General features: G+C 38.7%; 3 protein-coding genes across 4 annotated transcripts; 1 reads left to right on the forward strand and 2 right to left on the reverse strand.

Moving 5' to 3' along the window:
- Positions 1 to 3,989: 3,989 nt before the first annotated feature.
- LOC133740059 (uncharacterized) lies at positions 3,990 to 5,338 on the reverse strand. Of its 2 annotated transcripts, none has more exons than XM_062167908.1 (2): positions 5,173 to 5,338; positions 3,990 to 5,043 (listed from the first exon to the last, which is right to left on the reverse strand). In XM_062167908.1, the coding sequence occupies exon 2, from the start codon at positions 4,745 to 4,747 to the stop codon at positions 4,253 to 4,255; it is 495 nt and encodes a 164-aa protein (XP_062023892.1). In that variant the 5' UTR covers positions 4,748 to 5,043; positions 5,173 to 5,338; the 3' UTR covers positions 3,990 to 4,252. The 2 variants fall into 2 exon arrangements, with proteins under 2 accessions (XP_062023892.1, XP_062023891.1); XM_062167907.1 differs by having other exon boundaries at positions 3,990 to 5,065; positions 5,173 to 5,335.
- Positions 5,339 to 8,565: 3,227 nt separating this feature from the next.
- LOC133740837 (beta-galactosidase 5) lies at positions 8,566 to 13,414 on the forward strand. Its single transcript, XM_062168773.1, has 18 exons — positions 8,566 to 9,088; positions 9,207 to 9,302; positions 9,413 to 9,525; positions 9,715 to 9,781; positions 9,873 to 9,965; positions 10,104 to 10,247; positions 10,350 to 10,438; positions 10,531 to 10,636; positions 10,722 to 10,809; positions 10,979 to 11,097; positions 11,198 to 11,362; positions 11,487 to 11,665; positions 11,822 to 11,931; positions 12,046 to 12,155; positions 12,298 to 12,408; positions 12,506 to 12,616; positions 12,725 to 12,927; positions 13,012 to 13,414. Exons 1-18 carry the CDS (start codon positions 8,912 to 8,914, stop codon positions 13,124 to 13,126), a joined length of 2,196 nt encoding a protein of 731 aa, XP_062024757.1. The 5' UTR covers positions 8,566 to 8,911; the 3' UTR covers positions 13,127 to 13,414.
- Positions 13,415 to 13,538: 124 nt separating this feature from the next.
- On the reverse strand, positions 13,539 to 14,864 carry LOC133740838 (thioredoxin H-type-like). Its single transcript, XM_062168774.1, has 2 exons — positions 14,650 to 14,864; positions 13,539 to 13,980 (listed from the first exon to the last, which is right to left on the reverse strand). Exons 1-2 carry the CDS (start codon positions 14,737 to 14,739, stop codon positions 13,705 to 13,707), a joined length of 366 nt encoding a protein of 121 aa, XP_062024758.1. The 5' UTR covers positions 14,740 to 14,864; the 3' UTR covers positions 13,539 to 13,704.
- Positions 14,865 to 19,846: the final 4,982 nt, after the last annotated feature.

Genomic DNA, 19,846 nt, shown 5'->3' on the forward strand with positions numbered 1-19,846 from the left:
AAAGGAATGGTATGACCTCCATATAGACAAAAAGAGTCTTATCTTTGCTTAGCTATAGCTTAGCTAGATAGCATTTGTTTTTTTCTGTTTATATTACGGATCCATCAAAACGAATTCATCGAATTGGGAAACAGAAACCGGCAACCACTCACTCATGATGAATTAATCTAGGAAGCTTTTCTAATCTGCGAATATAGGAAGCTAATTTTCTGGTTATGGCGTATTATAATGCATGAGGTAATTTAGAAACGCACACGTACTCTGAAATCTCTGATATTCCTACTTGATTCTATTCCACATCATGAATCGTTCCTTTCAGAATTTCTCAAGCAGGAAATGTTCTACTTTTTGGCAGTACTGGTTTGCTTTACAACATACCACCAAGAATCTAGTTAGTACTCCATTTCCACTTGCCAATATATTGACCACAGTCTAGTTTAAAATAATCCAGGATTGTGTGCTAGCTAGCTATGATTTATTTCTTGATATTTCGATTTACCGCACCTGTAACATCGAGTTAATAAAAACATTTGATAACAAAGAACAGTCCGGGTTCATTGTTTCATATTCACTCTAATGCTCTATGAAAGTCAGCGTATCAATTATTCTGATTTGCAATGTCTGATCATAAATTGAAGAGAATTGATCATTGACTTCTATCCATTTATTTTAATCAGTATATTGTCTTCAATTCCATTATGTAAATCAAGCTTTTAGTTCTTACTTTAGATAGATGTACAGCTCTCGTATAAAAGCTAGTTAGGATTTGTATTGTAAACAGATTATTGAATACATTCAGATCGATTCCCATATTCTTCTTCTTCTGTTCTTTACATATATCAGAACAGAGTATTATCATTCAGTGAATAGAGAGATTATGGAATACAACTACATCTCTATACTTGATGAGACAAAATAATAAAGTTTACCCTAGTAAACAAATTCTAATCTGGCTTATCTAGCTTTATGATTACCATCCGTATTTTTCTCTTATTTTCATCAATGAGAACTCAGAAGTATGGATATGGCCACATCCAAACATATATTATCATCCTCATCTAGCATGGACTCCAAAGAAGGATCAAAATTCTCAGGTAGTGAGGCAAGAAGAACTGCAACCTTGTCTTCCTCCGTGATCCTCACCTTCAAGTCAGACAGTTCCTTCAGCATCTTGTTGAACTCCTTAATATGGTCCTCCATTGTTGTATTTCCACCCATGGTGAACCTATGAAGCTTCATCTTGAGGTTGATCCGCTTTGCAGAAGTTTCTACATTACAATTTTCAAGTTTCTCCCAGACCTCCTTCGCGGACATTGTCTCACTTGTGATAGTAGACTTGATCTCCTTCGATAAATAGCACCGAATTATAGAACAAGCGTAAGTATCAAGCTTACACCACTCGTCTTCCTCCATATTAGAGGGTTTTCCATCCAAAACAAATTCCAAATCCTCCTCGGTTAAGATATACCTCACTTCACGTTGCCATGTCCTCAAATTGTTCTTCCCATCATATTTATCGATTTCATCGATTTCATGCATTGTGGATTGACGTACTTCCTTGTACTTTGATCTCTCCCTAAAGCCTAGATATCTGTGGCGCAATATATATATATATGTTCTTACTCTGTTTCCTAATCTTTCTTGCAATGCAAAGTCTGTACTTATAACAGGCTTAGGTAAAGAACCTTGATGAAGAAGAAAATCAGCAAACTTGTAAATTTTCTTTTACTATCCTTTTCAAAAAACGAGAAACTACACAGCATCCTTCATCAAAACAAGTAACTAAATCACAGCATGGATTTGAGATACTCCAACTAAATCATACTTTGTAATAATATATTTTTCCGTGGGAATTAAAATTCATGAAACTTATCTACCAGAAAATCAATTTGAAACCTTTGTAACAAGGGAAAGTTTGAAATTTTTAAGTATTTGAAGTATTGATCAATCAACATAACCACAATCGTCAGTATTGATGCTAATGGTGCGCTTGTGTCGATTTATCTAAACTAAATATTTCAAACCATTGGCCAAAAAATAAAAAAAATTCAAACTAAATAAATAACCGACTGAAATAGTGCAGTGCTGGTTTCTTTTAAAGACAGTGATGGCTTCGTAATGTACCTCACAACCTTCAGTTTGAAGTATCATGAAAACTGAAAACTTCCATCATAATGTTTGGAACACTAATAATCCGAGGACCGTAAAATATATTCATAATGCCACTGGCAATTAGCTGCCAGACGCATTCAACCTAAGTGAGCATTCTTTAGAAATTCATATTCCTCGCTTTCTTCAGCTCCAGTTTGGGACAGTGATTCAGAACATGTCCGATTTCATGACAGTAGTGACACTCTACTACTTTATGATTTCTTGATTTAGAAGACCCAGAGGAACTCTTTGAGCCACCACAGGAACCCTGATCTTTTGTCACCCCAGCTTTAGCTTCAGCATTCCTATTCTGATTTCTGGCCACTGCATTCCTATTGTCATTGAAGAGGAGCATTTCTTCGACTTCATAACAGTCTACACTGTCCTTTGCATACAGCATGCCCATCACCAAATTATTATACTTCTCAGGAAGCGACGCCAGAAGAATCGAAACCTTGTCTTCCTCACTCAGCTCCACCTCAAACTCCGACAGCTCCGTCACCCTCCTGTTAAACTCCTCAAGATGGTCCCGCAAACTAGTAGTGCTCTCATCCATCCTCATCTTGTAAAGCTGCATCTTGAGACTGATCCTCTCGATGAACGATTCCTTCTTCAAATAAAGCCTCTCAAGTTTCTCCAAAATGTCCTTGGACGTCTTCTCTGCCACGACTTTGTTCTGGACCTCTTCGGACAAATAGAATCGCAGAATCGAGCAAGCTTTCTCATCAAAAACCTTCCACTCCCTTTCCTTCATAGAGTCTGGCTTCCCATCCAAAGCTTCCACGACTCCCTCATATCCAAGGATATCACATACCTCTACTTCCCAAAGCCTAAAATCACCTTTGCCATTAAATTTCTGGGGCTCCCTGGATGGACCATTGATGTAATAGTCCAGGTCTGGTTCGTATTCCGGGTAGTAATGGTGGTGCCACTCAGACATTTTCACAAAACACCTATAATGCCAAATAAACAAACGTCAAATTTAAACATGGTGAACCCACTCATACATTTTCACAAACACCATGCTTGATGTTATCTAGCCATTTATCGATGCAAATGCACGTCGGTAGTTTGAATCCCTTTCCGAATCAGCCCCTCAAATTCAAACAAACAAGGGTTATGTGCTAATGATGATCTAATTCACTACGAAACCAACATTACAAAATTGAAGTGCTATTTCCTTCCTATGTTTTCATTTTTCACACACGCGCAAAATAAGAGATAGAGAAAGTCTGTTTTTTATATAAAAGGGAGAAAAGAAAAGGAGAGAATCATAGATACCTGAAGAAGAAGACCCCGGAAAGGTTATGTGAGTCGGCGACGGTCCTCGGAGATTGTGCTGCGGCGACGCTCTAGAATTGCTCTCTCTCTCTCCCTGCCGCACTGCGTTAGACTGACCAGAGACCTCGGTCTTTATATGGGTAACTGAAACCTAGTGACGGTTAATTCAAGACAATTGGGCCCAAGCATGCAGGCTTAGATATTTCACTATTGGGCCGGGCTTAGATACTCTAATGCTTTCTCAAAAAAAAAAAAAAAAATACTATACTATCTCATCATTGATAAATCACAATTTTTAGGATTTTTTCTAAGTGAGGGTTTGCAATCATTATTTCTTATAATTTTTCCAGATTTCCAACCTCGAAAAAACGTAAAAAGAAAATTTTAAGTCTAGATTTTTTAGGTTCGTCAGTTCTAAAATTGCTAAAAAATCATGCCTTAATTACCAATGAGAAGAATTTGGTGAGGTTTAATTTTCGTCAAAAACCGTGTGTAGTTCACAATTTTTGATGAAAATTATGGTCTCCAACAAAAAAAAATTTGGGTGATTAGTAATTTTCTATATCTTTTAGTACATTTAAGCTCGCTTGCAAGGGAGAACGAAAAGTACTTCTTCCATTGTACTTTCGGAAGTAAGCTCTATGATCTCTTTATCATCCTAGAATTGCTTCAGCAATTACAAGATATTGCTCGCTCTTGTTTGCTTGTCATGGTTGCTGCTGATTTTTAGAACAAACGTTCAATTGTCACAATCTAATGAAAATCAAATTCGAAATTAGCTAGCTACATACATTCAGTCTGATTGACAATTGAGCATGCTTTAGAACAAATTCTTATTTCTCTTCTTCAGCTGCAGCTTGGGACAGTGATTCAGAATGTGTCCAATATCATGAAAACACTCTTTGCCTTGATAATTTCTCGAGCTAGAAGACCTGGAACTCTTCGAACCACCACAACTCTGATCTTTTGTCACTCGAGCTTTAGCTTCAGCATTCAGACTCTCCTTAAATAGAAGCAAAGATACGACATCATCAAAAACTACACTGTCCTTCCCATACATCATACCCATCACTAGATCATTATACTTTTCAGGAAGCGAGGCCAGAAGAATTGCAACCTTGTCTTCGTCGCTGAACTCCACATCATACCCTGAAAGCTCCCAGACCCTCCTGTTAAACTCATCTACATGCTCCTGCATACTAGTAGTCCTCTCATCCTTGTAAAGCTGCATCTTGAGAATTCGCTCATTAAATGAGTTATTCAAATAAATTTTCCCAAGCTTTTCCAAAATCTGTTTCCCGGATTTCGCTGCCATGACTTTCTGCTTGACCTTTTTTTGGACATATAGAACCGAAGTATCGAACAAGCTTTCTGATCAAGCACCTTCCACTCGGCTTGCTTCATGTAACTGGGTTTCCCATCCAGAGCTTCAACTAAACCCTCAACGGCTAGGACATCACATACCTCAACTTGCCACATCTTGAAATTGTTCTTTCCATTGAACTTCTCGATTTCCCATGATGGAGCGTTTAGATTATAGTCTTGGTCGCATCCTAGTTGTGGATGCCAAATATCGTCGGGGGAAACTGGTTCAGGCATTTTCACAAACACCTTGTAGACATGATAACAAAACCTACGTTTAAATCATCACAGTCCCAATGTTTAAGGTTTAGGGTTTAGCAAAATTCACCATGAGATATAAGCACAGAAGTGATTATAACGAATCAGAGAGAAACTTACAGATTTAGAAGAAGTCTCCACAAGGTTATGCCATGACCACCATCTTTTAACTGCTCTCTTTCTCCGTCGTCATTGAAATTTGAAAGTGTAAACCGCTAACTGCAAGAAGGACGATTATGTCAAATCACAAAAAGAAATCGTATTGGGCTTGGACTGGATCATCGGCATCTCACGAATTGCAGTTCTGTTATTATTTCACTTTCAGCCCAACCCAAACTCTACTTCTGGCATGTTCAGTTCGGGCCTCAAGCCCATATATAAGATATAACTGAAGCCGTACAGCTGAAATGGATCATGCTGATTCGCACCGACGTAAACGGAACGGAGATCTGAGTCAAGAGGGGGACCCACTACAAAGTAGAGGGAGACAGACGGCCATGAACGGTGGCCCGTTACACGTTCCTTACTCGTCGTTCAATGATATCTCAATTTTTAAACAAACATTTTTAACTTGTGCTTTAAGTTTGAACCAAGATATAGAAGAATAATTAGGTAAAATTCTTAAATTTGTCCGGTGTTTATGTTGTATTTTCTTCTGGTGACTTGTAATTAGTTAGGACAGTTCATTAATCTTGATTCATTCACTTTAATAAAGTCGCATTAAACACGTCCATAAACACTTGAATAAAAAGAACTTATCTCGTAATAAGTATGGATAGTGAATCATCTTTCTTCTTTGTTTCTTTTCATTTTTTGACTTATGAGGTTGTACTGTCTTTTGCTTTGGTGATGACAGCTTCTATCAATAATTTCTTGTGCTGCCTTTCTTTATGAAGTGGCGATGATGATTGGTCTGATTTGAATGTATCAAATCTTACTTTATATGACATGTTTACAAAATATGACCCCCATAAGTATATTATAAGTCTTGTGCAGCAATAAAGGTTATCTAATTGAAAAACATTAGTCATCACTGTCTTCTCCCCTCTATGATTTCATGCTTCAGATTCAAGTTATACTAGAAATAAATCTTAATCACATGGCCTTTGCGTAAAAAATACCAAACTCAAGAACAGAGTTAAATAAAAACCACGAGAGAGTTTCATGGATTGCCCAATTTCCACCTGTTACAAGGACCCTGGTGCCTTAAACATTAGGGTAGGTGCCATCCCTGCACTAAATGAACAACAAATAGCTAGTAAGAGTGGAAATGAAGGAAACTGTCTAAAGGGAGTGGACCAGACCAGCGTCAATGACTTTGAACATTCATCATGTTCCTGCAATATTTGGGCCGCTGTCTTGGTCTCCTTCCTTCTTATCCAACCTGCTTTATTGCCTTTTCACTATTCAGGAAGATGTGAGAAAAAGAAACTAGTAATGAAAATGTAATCCGGATTTCTAATTTTTTGCCGAATACGAGTATCAAATGACGTGATATTTGCTTAGTGGCTCCAACTATGGAGAGGTTTAGCTCCGAGAAAACAGCAGAGCCTTAGGGTTGGAAATCGCAAAAGAAAAGTCGCATCCTGTCCGGCGGCTCCCCCGCGTCGATAGTGGTTCGCTGCCTCATCGACGAGCGGCGGGTGTTGCCGGATGGGTTCTTAAGGTCTCTGTCCTCTCAGTCTTGCGTTCTATCAGACGGATTCGGGCGTGGACAATCCTTCACTTTTCTTAGGCGGCAGCGCTAGCGTGGATGATGGGTATTGGACGATCGACGGCGACGCAGGTGTGGAGCAGGTGGCCAGTGGCCAGATCGCGGCGGCGGTATGCCGTGGATTGTATGGCGCTGGGTACTTCTCTGCGTTGGGACATTCGGCGGAGTTTGCAGCGGTGGTTTCAGGCTCTTCAGCTGAAGGACACAGACTCTTGGAGTGCTATCACTCTGAGGTGGCAAGGTACTATGATCTCCGATCTGATTCTCGGTGGTTTGGGTTGGTGGAGATCTAGGTTTACCCTTGGATCTGGCCGAAAACAGTTAGGAGTTTTGACATGGCTTGCTGCGTGGTTTGGGTTTCTTTGGCAAGGTGAGCTCGAAGGGTTTTCCTTGTGGTGGGTGTCTGCCGGCGAGCCTCCTGGGGAGAAGGAAGAGGAGTATGGCGGTTGTTTTTTCATTTTGTTTAAAGTTGTGTTTTTAGTTAGTGCTCTGGTTAGGATTTTCTTGGTCATTAGCATGTCCCTACCCTTTTGGGCTAGGGTTGGGTCAAATTGAGGTGTCATGGATGTGGTGTCATTTCTGGGGACGAAGTGGTTTATTGTTGGTGTTATCTTATGGTCAATGTGCTGACGAGCGATCCTTGCACGTGGTCTGGTATCTTTGGGACACGGTGTGGAAGAGGACGTTGGTTGTTTTAGCGGTTGTCTATGAGGTGGTATCGATATTCTCGGAATTCTCGGTAGCCCGAGTCGTTGGGCGGTATAGGTGATTAGAGGTTGGGCACCTTCGGCTCATGGAAGTCATTTATGGTGACGAACCCGTAACTGGTTAAGGTTTTAGGGAGGAGAGTGGAGAATTCTTGTCCACCACCGGTCATTCTCGTGTTATGTAACTTTGTTTCATTCAATAAAGGATCTTATTCTCAAAAAAAAAAAATGACGTGATATTTGATATGGTATAAGATATACTATGATGTTGAATATTACTTTGTTAGAGTTGTTAACACTACGACCGACGCTGTATACGTCATATTATATGATGCTCAAATCTTATATAAAAGTTTTAGATCTCAAACAATGTTTAAAACTATAACTATTAATATTGTCAAGTTCAGAGGTGACGGTGCAGAGACGGATGAGGGTTGGCAATGAGTCATGGCCAAGTTCCAATCAGTCCACCCCATTTGGATTTAAACATATTTAATTAAGCTCATCTTCTAACCAGAATGGTTGGCTTCGATAAATACTTCGGTAAACGATTTGATATGAAAAGCATTTGTTATCAGACGCGTAAGGACATATCAATTATCACATGGCCATCAGACATGGACAAGGCTCTCTGTCTTTGGCGTAGATATAGATATCCAGCTAGCCATGCATTATCATGTCACACAATTATAATTTGAATGGGGTTGGCACAACAAACTAACAAAGGCAAATAGCGCAATCGAATGGGCTCCATTTTCAGAAATCAGAACTACTACACACAAATTAACAAAAGGCAAATGCACACTATACGGGCATGGAAAGCACGAGAGCTTGTTTTACATGCTTTTGGGAATTGAGAGCATGTGGTTTTATCATGCCCATGTGATCATCATCTTCCTAATCCATCTCACCTACTGGGATTTGAACACTGAGCTATGATTATTAATCACTTTAAACTCGAGGTTTTTGACAGTGTTTTGAATCGTTAGATTAGTTCAATGTGTTAGAAACACCCCGTGAGTGGGTAGTAATTAATTAATCTAGCATCTCACATTTCTGAAATTTCACGTACATATGGTAAAACTTTTGAAGTTCAAAAGTAGAAAAACCAATGCTGTCCTATAGTGTGACTTTTTACTAGCTAGAACTTGGTATAGTTGAGATTTTGTTTGACTATGGATCTAACAGTCAGTTTAAGATTTTGAACAAATACTAAAATAAATAGTTTCGATGACCAGAGTATTGTTTATAAATTTGGTAGCAGCAGTACAGCAGTCAGTACAACATATTTGAAACAAGAACTCGGTGGTTGCTGTCAGCCTCTGCAGAGTTGCAGAGTTATAGATCAGAAAGCTCAGAGCTTCTTCTTCTCTCTCTCTCTGCCATTCAAATACATTCCACCGTTAAAGCTCTCCCATTTCAAATTTCCCTCCACAAAATGGAAACTCACTCGGTTTCCAAGCTCTTAGCTTTGTACTTGGTGGCCGCCTTGTTTGTGGGTTCTGAGCTGATCCAATGCACCACTGTGAGCTATGACAAGAAGGCCATTCTCATCAATGGCCGGAGAAGACTACTCATCTCCGGCTCAATTCACTATCCCAGAAGCACCCCTGAAGTACACTTCACTCACTCTCTGTCTTTCTTACTTTTGTCTGGTCTTTTTGTAATTCTTGTGAAAGTTTTGGTGATTTGTTTGTGTGAATACTGAAATGGGGTGAATTAAATTGGTGCAGATGTGGGAAGGTCTTATACAGAAAGCTAAAGATGGAGGGTTGGATGTGATTGACACTTATGTTTTCTGGAATGGTCATGAACCTTCTCCTGGCAATGTACTATTCTGGATCTCCACGTTCTCTTACTTCCTTCTTATCAAGTTTCAGTCTTGAAGTTTTACTTTTGGTTTCTAATTTTTATTTTATTTTTTATTTTGATTTTTCAGTACTATTTTGAGGGGAGATATGATCTTGTACGGTTCATAAGGACAGTACAGAAAGCAGGGCTCTACCTTCATCTGCGAATTGGACCTTATGTTTGTGCAGAATGGAATTTTGGGTACAGTACTGGTTCTTATTTTCTTTTATATATTAATTCTAGACTTTTATGTGAATTCTGTTACTGTTAGAAGAGTAAAGGGTTCATATCAGATTTATTTCTTTAGCTCAATTTTCTTTTCTTTCTTTTTTTTTTTTTTTTTTTTGGCAAAAGAAAATTTTCTTATTTTGAGTGCTTGATTTGACACAGAGGATTTCCTGTTTGGCTAAAATATGTTCCTGGAATCAGCTTCAGAACAGACAATGGGCCATTCAAGGTACTTCTCTACTCCTTTATCTTCCCACATTTTCAAGATTTAATGTGGATTTGAAATTTATAATATTTTCCATTTTATTTTTGTTTTGAAGATGGCAATGCAAGGGTTTGCCCAGAAAATTGTCCAGATGATGAAAAATGAAAGGCTATTTGCATCACAAGGTGGCCCCATAATCCTTTCTCAGGTAAATTGATTCTTGATGTATATGCTTGTAATATATTTGAATCTTATGAATTCTTTGTGGTATATTTTTAGCACATGTTATCTAAGCTACATTTTCCCCAAAACTCATGAACTTGTTTGGTTAATTGTGTATATGCAGATTGAGAATGAATATGGGCCAGAAAGCAAGGCACTTGGAGCTGCTGGTCATAACTACATAAACTGGGCTGCCAAAATGGCCGTTGGAATGAATACCGGAGTCCCATGGGTGATGTGCAAGGAAGATGATGCCCCCGACCCTATGGTGAGCTATTTTGATAGTTTCAGTTTTCTCGAATACTTAATTAACATTTGGTTCAAGAGTTCAAATCCTGGGTTTGATCTAATTATTATATCTTGGTGACAGATAAATGCATGTAATGGTTTTTACTGTGATGGTTTCACTCCCAACAAACCTTACAAGCCTACTTTGTGGACTGAGGCTTGGAGTGGCTGGTAAGTGTGATCTTACCATTACCTCTGAAGTTGATTGATTTTCTCTGCAAATTTAGTCTTCTGATTTCTGCCAACACAACAAAAATGATTAGGTTTTCTGAGTTTGGCGGCACAGTTCACCACCGACCTGTTCAAGATTTGGCATTTGCAGTCGCTCGCTTCATACAGAAGGGTGGCTCATATGTTAATTACTACATGGTTGGTTTCCTTGTTAATCAGTTCAAATTTCAAGACTAGAATGTGCAGTGAAATTTTGAGCCTCACTGTTTATAGTCTATGACAGTATCATGGAGGTACCAACTTCGGACGCACTGCTGGAGGCCCATTCATTACAACAAGCTATGACTATGATGCTCCAATTGATGAATATGGTAAAAGTCTAAAGATTTCATCTTCATTTCCAATATTCCAAGTCTTTGAATTTTTGAAACAAATTTAATTTCAGAAATCATGCATAATTCCTCAAGAATTTCTTGGCACACGGGGATTTGGTTATATATTTGAGCTCTCAGTTGGAACTATCTGCTTAACTGTTTTCAGGTTTGATCAGAGAACCTAAATATACTCATCTGAAGGAGCTTCATAGGGCTATTAAGCTATCTGAACATGCTTTAGTTTCTTCTGATCCTACTGTTACTTCATTAGGAACCTATCAGCAGGTGGGACTTTTCCTATACATACTTTTTCTGTTAGTAGGAAACTTATCGCTATAATGACCTTACAGAAAAAGTTTACATGTGGTATATGGTTATCTTGCAGGCTTATGTATTCAATTCAGGACCAAGAAGCTGTGCAGCTTTTCTCTCGAACTTTCATATGAAATCTGCTGCAACTGTGACTTTTAATAACATGCACTATGATCTACCTGCTTGGTCCGTCAGCATCCTTCCTGATTGCAGAAATGCAGTATTTAACACTGCAAAGGTAAGCAAAGATGTAGGGCCCATATTGCAATCTTCATTTGTTTTTAATAGCAGTTTGCAAAACTATGATGAGTAATCTTTACATCTCTCTAAAGTTACTGATACAATGTCCTCGTTTCATCAAGGTGGGAGTCCCAACTTCACGGGTGCAGATGACCCCAACCCACAATCGTTTGCTTTATTGGGAGACTTATGGTGAAGATCTTTCCTCTCTACATGATAGGTCGAGCATATCAACTATTGGACTTCTAGAGCAGATAAATGTCACTAGAGATACCAGTGACTATCTGTGGTACATGACCAAGTGAGTGCTGCGCTTTCCTTTCAATGAGAAAACAATGTCGTAGTTTGAACATCTGCCATGTTGGTTTTCATACTAGTTGTGGTCTAATTGTAATTTCTTCCCCAAATACATCATCTGTGATCATACTTGACCTTTTCCGTTTTTTATGTTATTTAGCATTGAGATCAATTCATGGGAGTCTTTTCTCCATGGAGGAAAATGGCCGACACTTACTCTGCAGTCAGCAGGTCATGCCGTCCATGTCTTCATCAATGGACAGTTCTCAGGTATGTCATAGCATTTTTGTTCTACCACAGAAAGTGAGCAGGAACTTATTGTTCTATCTGATTCAGGCTTCAAATTTTGCATCTATCTTGACTCCAATTTGAACATAATTACAGGTTCAGCCTTTGGAACTAGGGAGCAGAGGGAATTTACATTTACAAAACCAGTGAACCTTCATGCTGGAATAAACAGAATTGCACTGCTCAGCATAGCTGTTGGACTACCGGTTAGTGCCCTTCCTACCTCAACTTTCAGACGGGGCAGCATGAGCTGAACCAGTCTGCAACAATAAATTTCAACACATACTGTAGAAAATGAATCTCATTAGTTAACTCAGTCACTCATGAAGTTTTCTTTTGTTGTTGAAGAATGTTGGGTTGCATTTTGAGACATGGAAAACAGGAATCCAAGGTTCAGTTTTTCTGGATGGTCTTAGCCGGGGAAGGAAAGATTTAACAATGCAGAAGTGGTTATACAAGGTCAGAGAAAGAGTTCCCCCTATATTTTTTGGCACTTGATATTGTATTCTCTTTTTTCTCAGAGGTTTCAATCTCACAGAAAACTCTTTCCAAACAGGTTGGCCTAAATGGAGAGACAATGAATTTGATCTCTCCCAGTGGAGCCTCATCCGTTGATTGGATCAGAGCATCACTAGCTACTCATAACCAGCAGTTAAAATGGTACAAGGTAAGGATACCAAGACAATGAGGGAGAGAGGAAGAACAGGAACACATAAACAGCTATTTGTGGTAAAAATTAGTACAAGCTAAAGTACTGTTGGCTTTGTATGTGCAGGCCTATTTTAACGCACCTTTAGGAAATGAACCATTGGCTTTGGACATGCGGAGCATGGGAAAGGGTCAAGTGTGGATCAACGGGCAGAGTATTGGAAGATACTGGATGGCTTTTGCTAATGGCGACTGTAGTATGTGCAGTTACACCGGGACATACCGGCAGACAAAGTGTCAACTAGGCTGTGGTCAACCAACCCAACGATGGTAATGCCTAAAACTACCGTACTCTCACGACAAAACATGAATTCTTCTCTGAGTCGTCAAACAAATTTTGGTTTCATTTTACAGGTATCATGTCCCTCGGTCCTGGTTAAAGCCAACACAAAATTTACTCGTAGTTTTTGAAGAACTTGGTGGTGATCCATCGAAGATTACCCTGGTCAAGAGATCACTGACAAGATAAAAGCCTATCCATCATCATAGAAAACATTGGCTGCACACGAAGCTAGCCCTGAAGCAAAGTATCAAGGCATATAGTTGACTGTTATTTATCAATACCTATTAGAATGGGTGTTTGGATTCGCAATATGATTCTGTATAGTAGTTTGTTACGTATAGGCAAGTGCTTTTGCCTCAAAGTTCAATTTAATTGGCTGCCAATTTATACACGAAAATGACTCTAAATATGATTGTTGTTTGGCAATTTAGCAAAAGATGGAATGAAAATTATGATATCGATGCTTCTTGTTGAGACTTGTTTCACAATATACCGAATTTGAGACGTTCAAAACTTCTCAGACCAAAGAGTTGTATCCAAATTTTCATGTCAAGAAAAGAAGCATAACTGAAATTGCTTAAGGTATGAGCAAAGGGGAGGCGACTCAAATTTAACACATTGCATAGCTAGAATATCATCTTAAGATTCTGAACATCTTAAGCATTCACAAATGCTTCACATAACAAAGGAAACTATGGTAGCAATATGCATACACATAGTAAAACACTAAAGCAGTAGGAGATTCATATTCTCTCCAGAAAATACTAAGCAGATGCAGCTGCAGCAGCAGCAGCATGCTGGCCTACTTTGAGCACAAGCTCATCTTTCTTAGCACCGACAACCTTGTCGACAACCTTGCCTTCTTTAAGGAACATAAAGGTAGGCATTGCCTCCACAGACCAGTCCTCAGCAACCTTCTTCAGCTCATCAACATCCACCTTCAGGAATGTGACCTCCGGGGTCTTCCTGGCCAGCTCTGCCAAGATTGGGGCAATGAAACGGCATGGTCCACACCATGAAGCAGTGAAGTCCACCACAATCTATTGAAACAGGCACCACAATAATGCACTTTAGTAATTAAACGGAGGTAGCTTAGGTTAAGTAAAGTACAAAATCAGAGAGCATAACACTAAAACAAGGTTTTCAAGCCATGTGCACATCACAAAAGCAGTCATGCTTTCTATTTAGAGAATAAACCATTTTCCTGTTCTTGAATTCCAAAACTCGTCCTACTCAATTTGTTGCCACAAAGTCCATCTACTAACATTGACAACAAAGTGAGTAGTTAATTCAATCCATATTTTTCTATTGTAGAAAACAAACCCAATTCTTGTTCTTGTTTACCAAAACTTTGAAGCCACGAGTTCCATCTATTGACATCGGCTAGGTCAAACAATGTAAAATATAGGAGGGGCCAAAACCACAGGCCATATAACCCAGATTTCTAAGCAAATATAGAAATTACAAAGCAGAGTCAGACAAAAACTCATTGTACTACCAGAAAATGCAATAAACCCAATTTCGCTCCTAATTACCAAAACTAACCTAAATCTGTAGCCAAAAATTCAACAGCTTCAAATACAAGAACAGCGGAACATAAACAACAAGACAGTATGTAAATCCAGTCAGTCAAATTAATTTTACTACTCTCTAAAATCAAAATTGGCGGTAAATATTAGCAGATAATCTGGATTGAAATCGAGAAATACCAGCTTCTTGGTCTCGTTTCCCTTCCTGAGCTGTTCGTCCCAAGCCTCAGTGGTGTGGCAGGCGATGACTTGTCCCTCTTCTGCGGCCATTTTCTTCTTCTCCTCCTTAGCTTCTTTGCAAAAGTTTGGTGATTTTATTTTTTTCTGCGGCGATGAATAAGTTGGCCTCAGAATACGGGTATATATATAGCCCACGGCCGACCTCGACCAAGAAGTCAAATTTATTTGCGGAAATGTGTTGTGGCTGGAAACGCGGCGTTTAGGATTGTGCCTGCCTGACGCATGCCCATATGGCGGTCTCAGTGACGTTAACTACTTTTCTTTCTTCGGTCTGCTTTTATCGGATCCCCAAGCAATGACCACGCACGCATGCACGTCACGTGTGACGTATCTGCCTCTATACAAAGGTCGGTTCAATTCCAACTGTAATACTTTTTTCTTTTCTTTTTTTTCAATTAAACGTGTCTTGGACTCTTGGTATAGTTGAAAGTTGAAACTCTTTCTTTCTTGTTTTTTTTTTTTTTTCTTAAAAAAGAAAAAGAAAAAAAAACAGCACGACTAGACTCTAGTAGTTTTTGGTGGGGTGGTAAGGCTTTGGTCTCATATATAAGAGGTCAGGAGTTCGAGCCCCATCAAGGGTGGGAATGGGGTGGGGTTTTTAAAAAATAAATAAAAATCTAGTAGTTTAGTGCAAAATTAGTTGAAATAAATTTTAGATAGTCAATTGAAATTGCTTTAGCACCAAAAAAGTTACACGTATTTAACAAGTTGTGAACAACATAATCGAATTATAACTCAACAATAAATTAAGCTTGCATGTAAGTTAAAGAATTTCATATTGATTTCTTCCGACATTAAAGTCATATGAATTCCACATACCGTCTTTTAAAATCGGAAGTGCGGAAATTTTTAAGGATTCTCTCAAAAAATTTTGATTAACTTAATAGAAATTAAATTACATTAAGAAAAATAATGTTATATACAATAATAATTTTTAATTTATCCTCGTTTCACACATCTTATAATATTAGTGGGATTTGATCAGGTGTCAGTCATATATGATATAAAAGATCTTATTAAAATATGATAAATTGCATATAAAAAGACAAGACAACCAATAAAATGATAATTTAGGCATTTAGGTTTTTTTCTTATTCAATAAATCAGGTCACGGCGAGACGAGCCGTTTATCATTACGATAGGTGTCAAGCAAGCATTGAAATATATGCGATATTTCCGATATATCCTTCAATATCTCTCTTTTTGGTGGACCGATATATCTTATGGGGTTAATATTTTATCTTCTACTGTTTCTCCTGAAATTTTTCCGACATCATCAAATATCCCTGATATATTAGATATTTATGATATATTCCTGATAAAGTGAAAAATTTTGGGATATATCCCCGATAAAGTAAAGAATTATCTGTAAAATCTGATAAAAAAAAACTCAGTAATTCTCTAAATGAAAATATGCGTGAAGAGAGATCTCCTCAAGAGTGTGTTTGGATGAGTGTGGGGGTGGTCAACAAAATTGACCCTACAATCAAGGCAATTAAAGGGAAGTAATAGCAACAGTAAATGCAACGGTTAATGTAGCTATAAATGCGATATTCAGTATGGCAATCATGGCCGCCAATAAATGACAATTATTGCAGGAGTGAATACGGCTTTAATGGTGGCGTACCGCTCAAGTCACTGCAACTTGCCGTGCAAGTTTACTTGCAGCCCACGCCGAAATACACCTATAAATAGGCTGCTCGACGTCGAGGTAAAGCATCGAATTCCAATTTACTCTACTCCACTACTAAGAAACATACTGACTTAGGCATCAGAGAGTTTTCTGCAGGTACCCCCCCTCCTCCTCGAGCTGACGGTCAAACTTCGAGTCAACGCTCGAGGGAAGCTTCTCGATCGTTCTCGGTCAGCTCCCGCTCCAGTCCGCATTCATTGGTGAGTCAAACTCCTCTACGGAATTTTTCGACACCAACAATGAGAGAAAAAATGATGAAATTTAATTGAAAGTGAGGATTTCATAATTCCTAAAAGCTAATTCCCTCATTTGGCGTTATCAGATTGAAAATTTTAAATTTCTCTGTGGAAAAAAATGAAGGAATTAATCATTTAAATTCCCCACTTCAATTTCCACCAAAATAGGTGTCATTTACGAATTCCTTTGCAGTATTCAATTTTCAGTTCCAAAACAAGGCTTTTTTCTATTTTATTTTTTTATTTGTTTTAAACTTTCTTAATTTATTACACATTTCAAATCCTAAATGGATATAACCAAACAACAGAAATTGCAATTAATGAAATTTTAGATTGATGGAGTTCAAGATTCTATCATTTATAAATTCCTATAGATTTCATAATTTTCTCATCCAAACACACCGCAAGGGAAATCTTAGTGAAGAGAAATCCCCTCAAGGGGAATCCAGGTGAGGAGAAATACCCTCAAGGCGCGATTATGTGTGAGAAGTAATTCTCTAAATGCAAATCTGTGTGAGGAGAGATCTCCTCAAAGCGAATATGAACGAGGAGAAATCTCCTCAAAGCGAATTTGGATGAGGAGTATTCCCTTCGAGAAAAATCCGAGTGAGGAGTGGAATTCAAGTGAGGAGAAATTCCCTGAAGACGAATCTGGACAAGGAGAATTCATGATGAAGCAATTTCAAAAAGTAACTCATTCACTTCATCTTTCTCAATTATATGGGATTTGCCTCAATTATATTAAAGTTTCATATAAAGAGAACAGACTATTGGGTTATTATCCCCTTATAAGAGAAACAGTCGGTAGCTCTAAAGAGATCTATAACTATCATGTTCATCATACAATTCGTTCTATATGGGTCATATGTCTTGGTCTGATTATGGCATTTTCTGTTTGGCTCCAATTTTGCTGCAGCTGGTCAACAGTCTCTTTTCTTGCGCGGGCGTGCCAGCACTGTTCGGGTGCGGTCGTCGGGGGTGTCTCTTGACCTGACTTCTATCAAGCGATTGTAGACGAGGAGAGCACCAACCTCGTCGTGGGATTCTTTGTGCCTCGTGGTGAGGACTTTGCTGAAGTTTCTTCTTGTTCACAAGTCGATACTCAATATTGCAGATTGAGCAGAGCGAAATCACCGGGAAGTATTGAGATCTTGCTAAAGCGTGACTTCTGTTTGGCTCCAATTTTGCTGCAGCTGGTCAACAGTCTCTTTTCTTGCGCGGGCGTGCCAGCACCGTTCGGGTGCGGTCGTCGGGGGTGTCTCTTGACCTGACTTCTATCAAGCGATTGTAGACGAGGAGAGCACCAACCTCGTCGTGGGATTCTCTGTGCCTCGTGGTGAGGACTTTGCTGAAGTTTCTTCTTGTTCACAAGTCGATACTCAATATTGCAGATTGAGCAGAGCGAAATCACCGGGAAGTATTGAGATCTTGCTAAAGCGTGACTTTAGCTTGGCTGGGTTGCTAGGGCGTTACCCTTGCTTGGCTGGTTCTGTAACCGTTGTGGTCGCGGCACTACCGTCGGCTCCCGAGGAGACTAGGACCGAAGCACGTTGACAGAGGGTTTGGTGGCACTGAAAGTCGGCTTCTGAGAAGACTAGGACTAGGAGTGTGATCACCGATAAGAGAAAGAGAAGGAGAGGAGTTGCTCTTAGAGAGGTTGCTCTAGAGAGAACTTAGATCATCTTAGAGATGTTTTGATGTTGTGAATGTGTATGTGAATGGGTATTTTAGAATGAGAAGAGAATGTGTTTATATAGGGAAGAAAAAGAAGAGTGAAATGATGAGTGGAAGAAAAATAATGAAAGTGGAGTATGAAAGTGATTTGTAAAATATGGAAAAGATAGAGAAATGATGAAATGAAAGCAAGGCATGAAGGTGCAAAAACATGAAAGTGATGATGATCTATTAAAGAGATTGTTGTAGAAAAATATATCCAAGGAAAAAAAGAAAAGCATCTAGCTTTCTTCATGTGGGTAGGAAACATGAACATGTGAATATTGAGCTGGTTTTAGGTCAGTTTCTTTCCCTTTATTCCTTCAATTATTTCTCCAACAAGCCTTCAGAATGAGCCTTCGACTTCTTCATAAAAAAATGTTCCACTATGAGTGTAGATCATTCTGAAAAATTTTCAGAGCTTTATTCCATGCGGTTGGGCTGGAAATGCTGCTGGACCTCTTACAGGTCCAGTTTTCCAGTTTTGCTTCTGTAGAAAATTGGACTGATTGTTTGAAGGCCTTTCACTCAAATCTAGCTCTGGCACTCTTCATAAGAAATGATCCTTGGGCTTTCTAGAATTAATCTGAAAAGTTTCAGCTCATTTCAAGTTCATTTGGTCAGTCTGCCGCCCCTCCTTCCTTGTTTAGCTTGGTTTCTCCTAGCCGAAGTAGGAAAATGTGCTAAAGTTGACTTTTCATGTTTCCATGCTTCCATAGTAGGCTTTATTTAGCCTCTAAATATATATTTCGAACTTGTCGACAATATATAGCTTGAGCCACTGACATTGGCTCAATTTCTCCAAGACGTGCCTTGTCAGGCCAAAATGCTCATTTTGGGTCCAAACATTTTCGTAGACCAGTGAGTGACTTTTCAACCACCTAGAGTCTCTTTTTGGACGTAGAAGAAATTGACATTCATATGTATTTAGATGTAATTCCAATAAATTGACTCTTTCAAAAACGATATATTTTCTCCTATATCCTCGATATTTTTCTTTTTTAAAATTCCAATAGATATGTAGACTTTTCTCCACTACCAATAGAAAATATTTAGGATAGCTGTATCTACATATCTATTCCAATACTTTTCTCCTATATCAATTGATCGTGGAAGTGCAGTTATGTATGCAGCTGAGGCATCCTAACAGACCGGTAGACTTGAACCTTGTTCCTGCATGATCCGATCAATTGATCAGGCACTCGTCATCTATTTTCATTGTTCAGCTCTTTGACAACACAAAAAAAACCATTGTTCAACTCTTTGACAACATGAAAAACCAAAAGCTCTGCCCTTCCATCCCTTGGTGTTGAGTTAAAAATTGCACAAAGTGTAAAATGTCACCCAACGTAATTTCACTCGTATTCATTAACAGAATAGAGTTTTAATTATTTCGGGTTCAACCCATTCAAGACAAAATGTGTCTCTTAATTACAATCCCTTGTTACAAGGGAACACCTTTTGATTCCATTTATAAATAACCAATGTGTGTTTG

This window comes from Rosa rugosa, chromosome 3 (genome assembly GCF_958449725.1).
Source record: "Rosa rugosa chromosome 3, drRosRugo1.1, whole genome shotgun sequence".
NCBI classification, from domain to species: Eukaryota; Viridiplantae; Streptophyta; class Magnoliopsida; order Rosales; family Rosaceae; genus Rosa; species Rosa rugosa.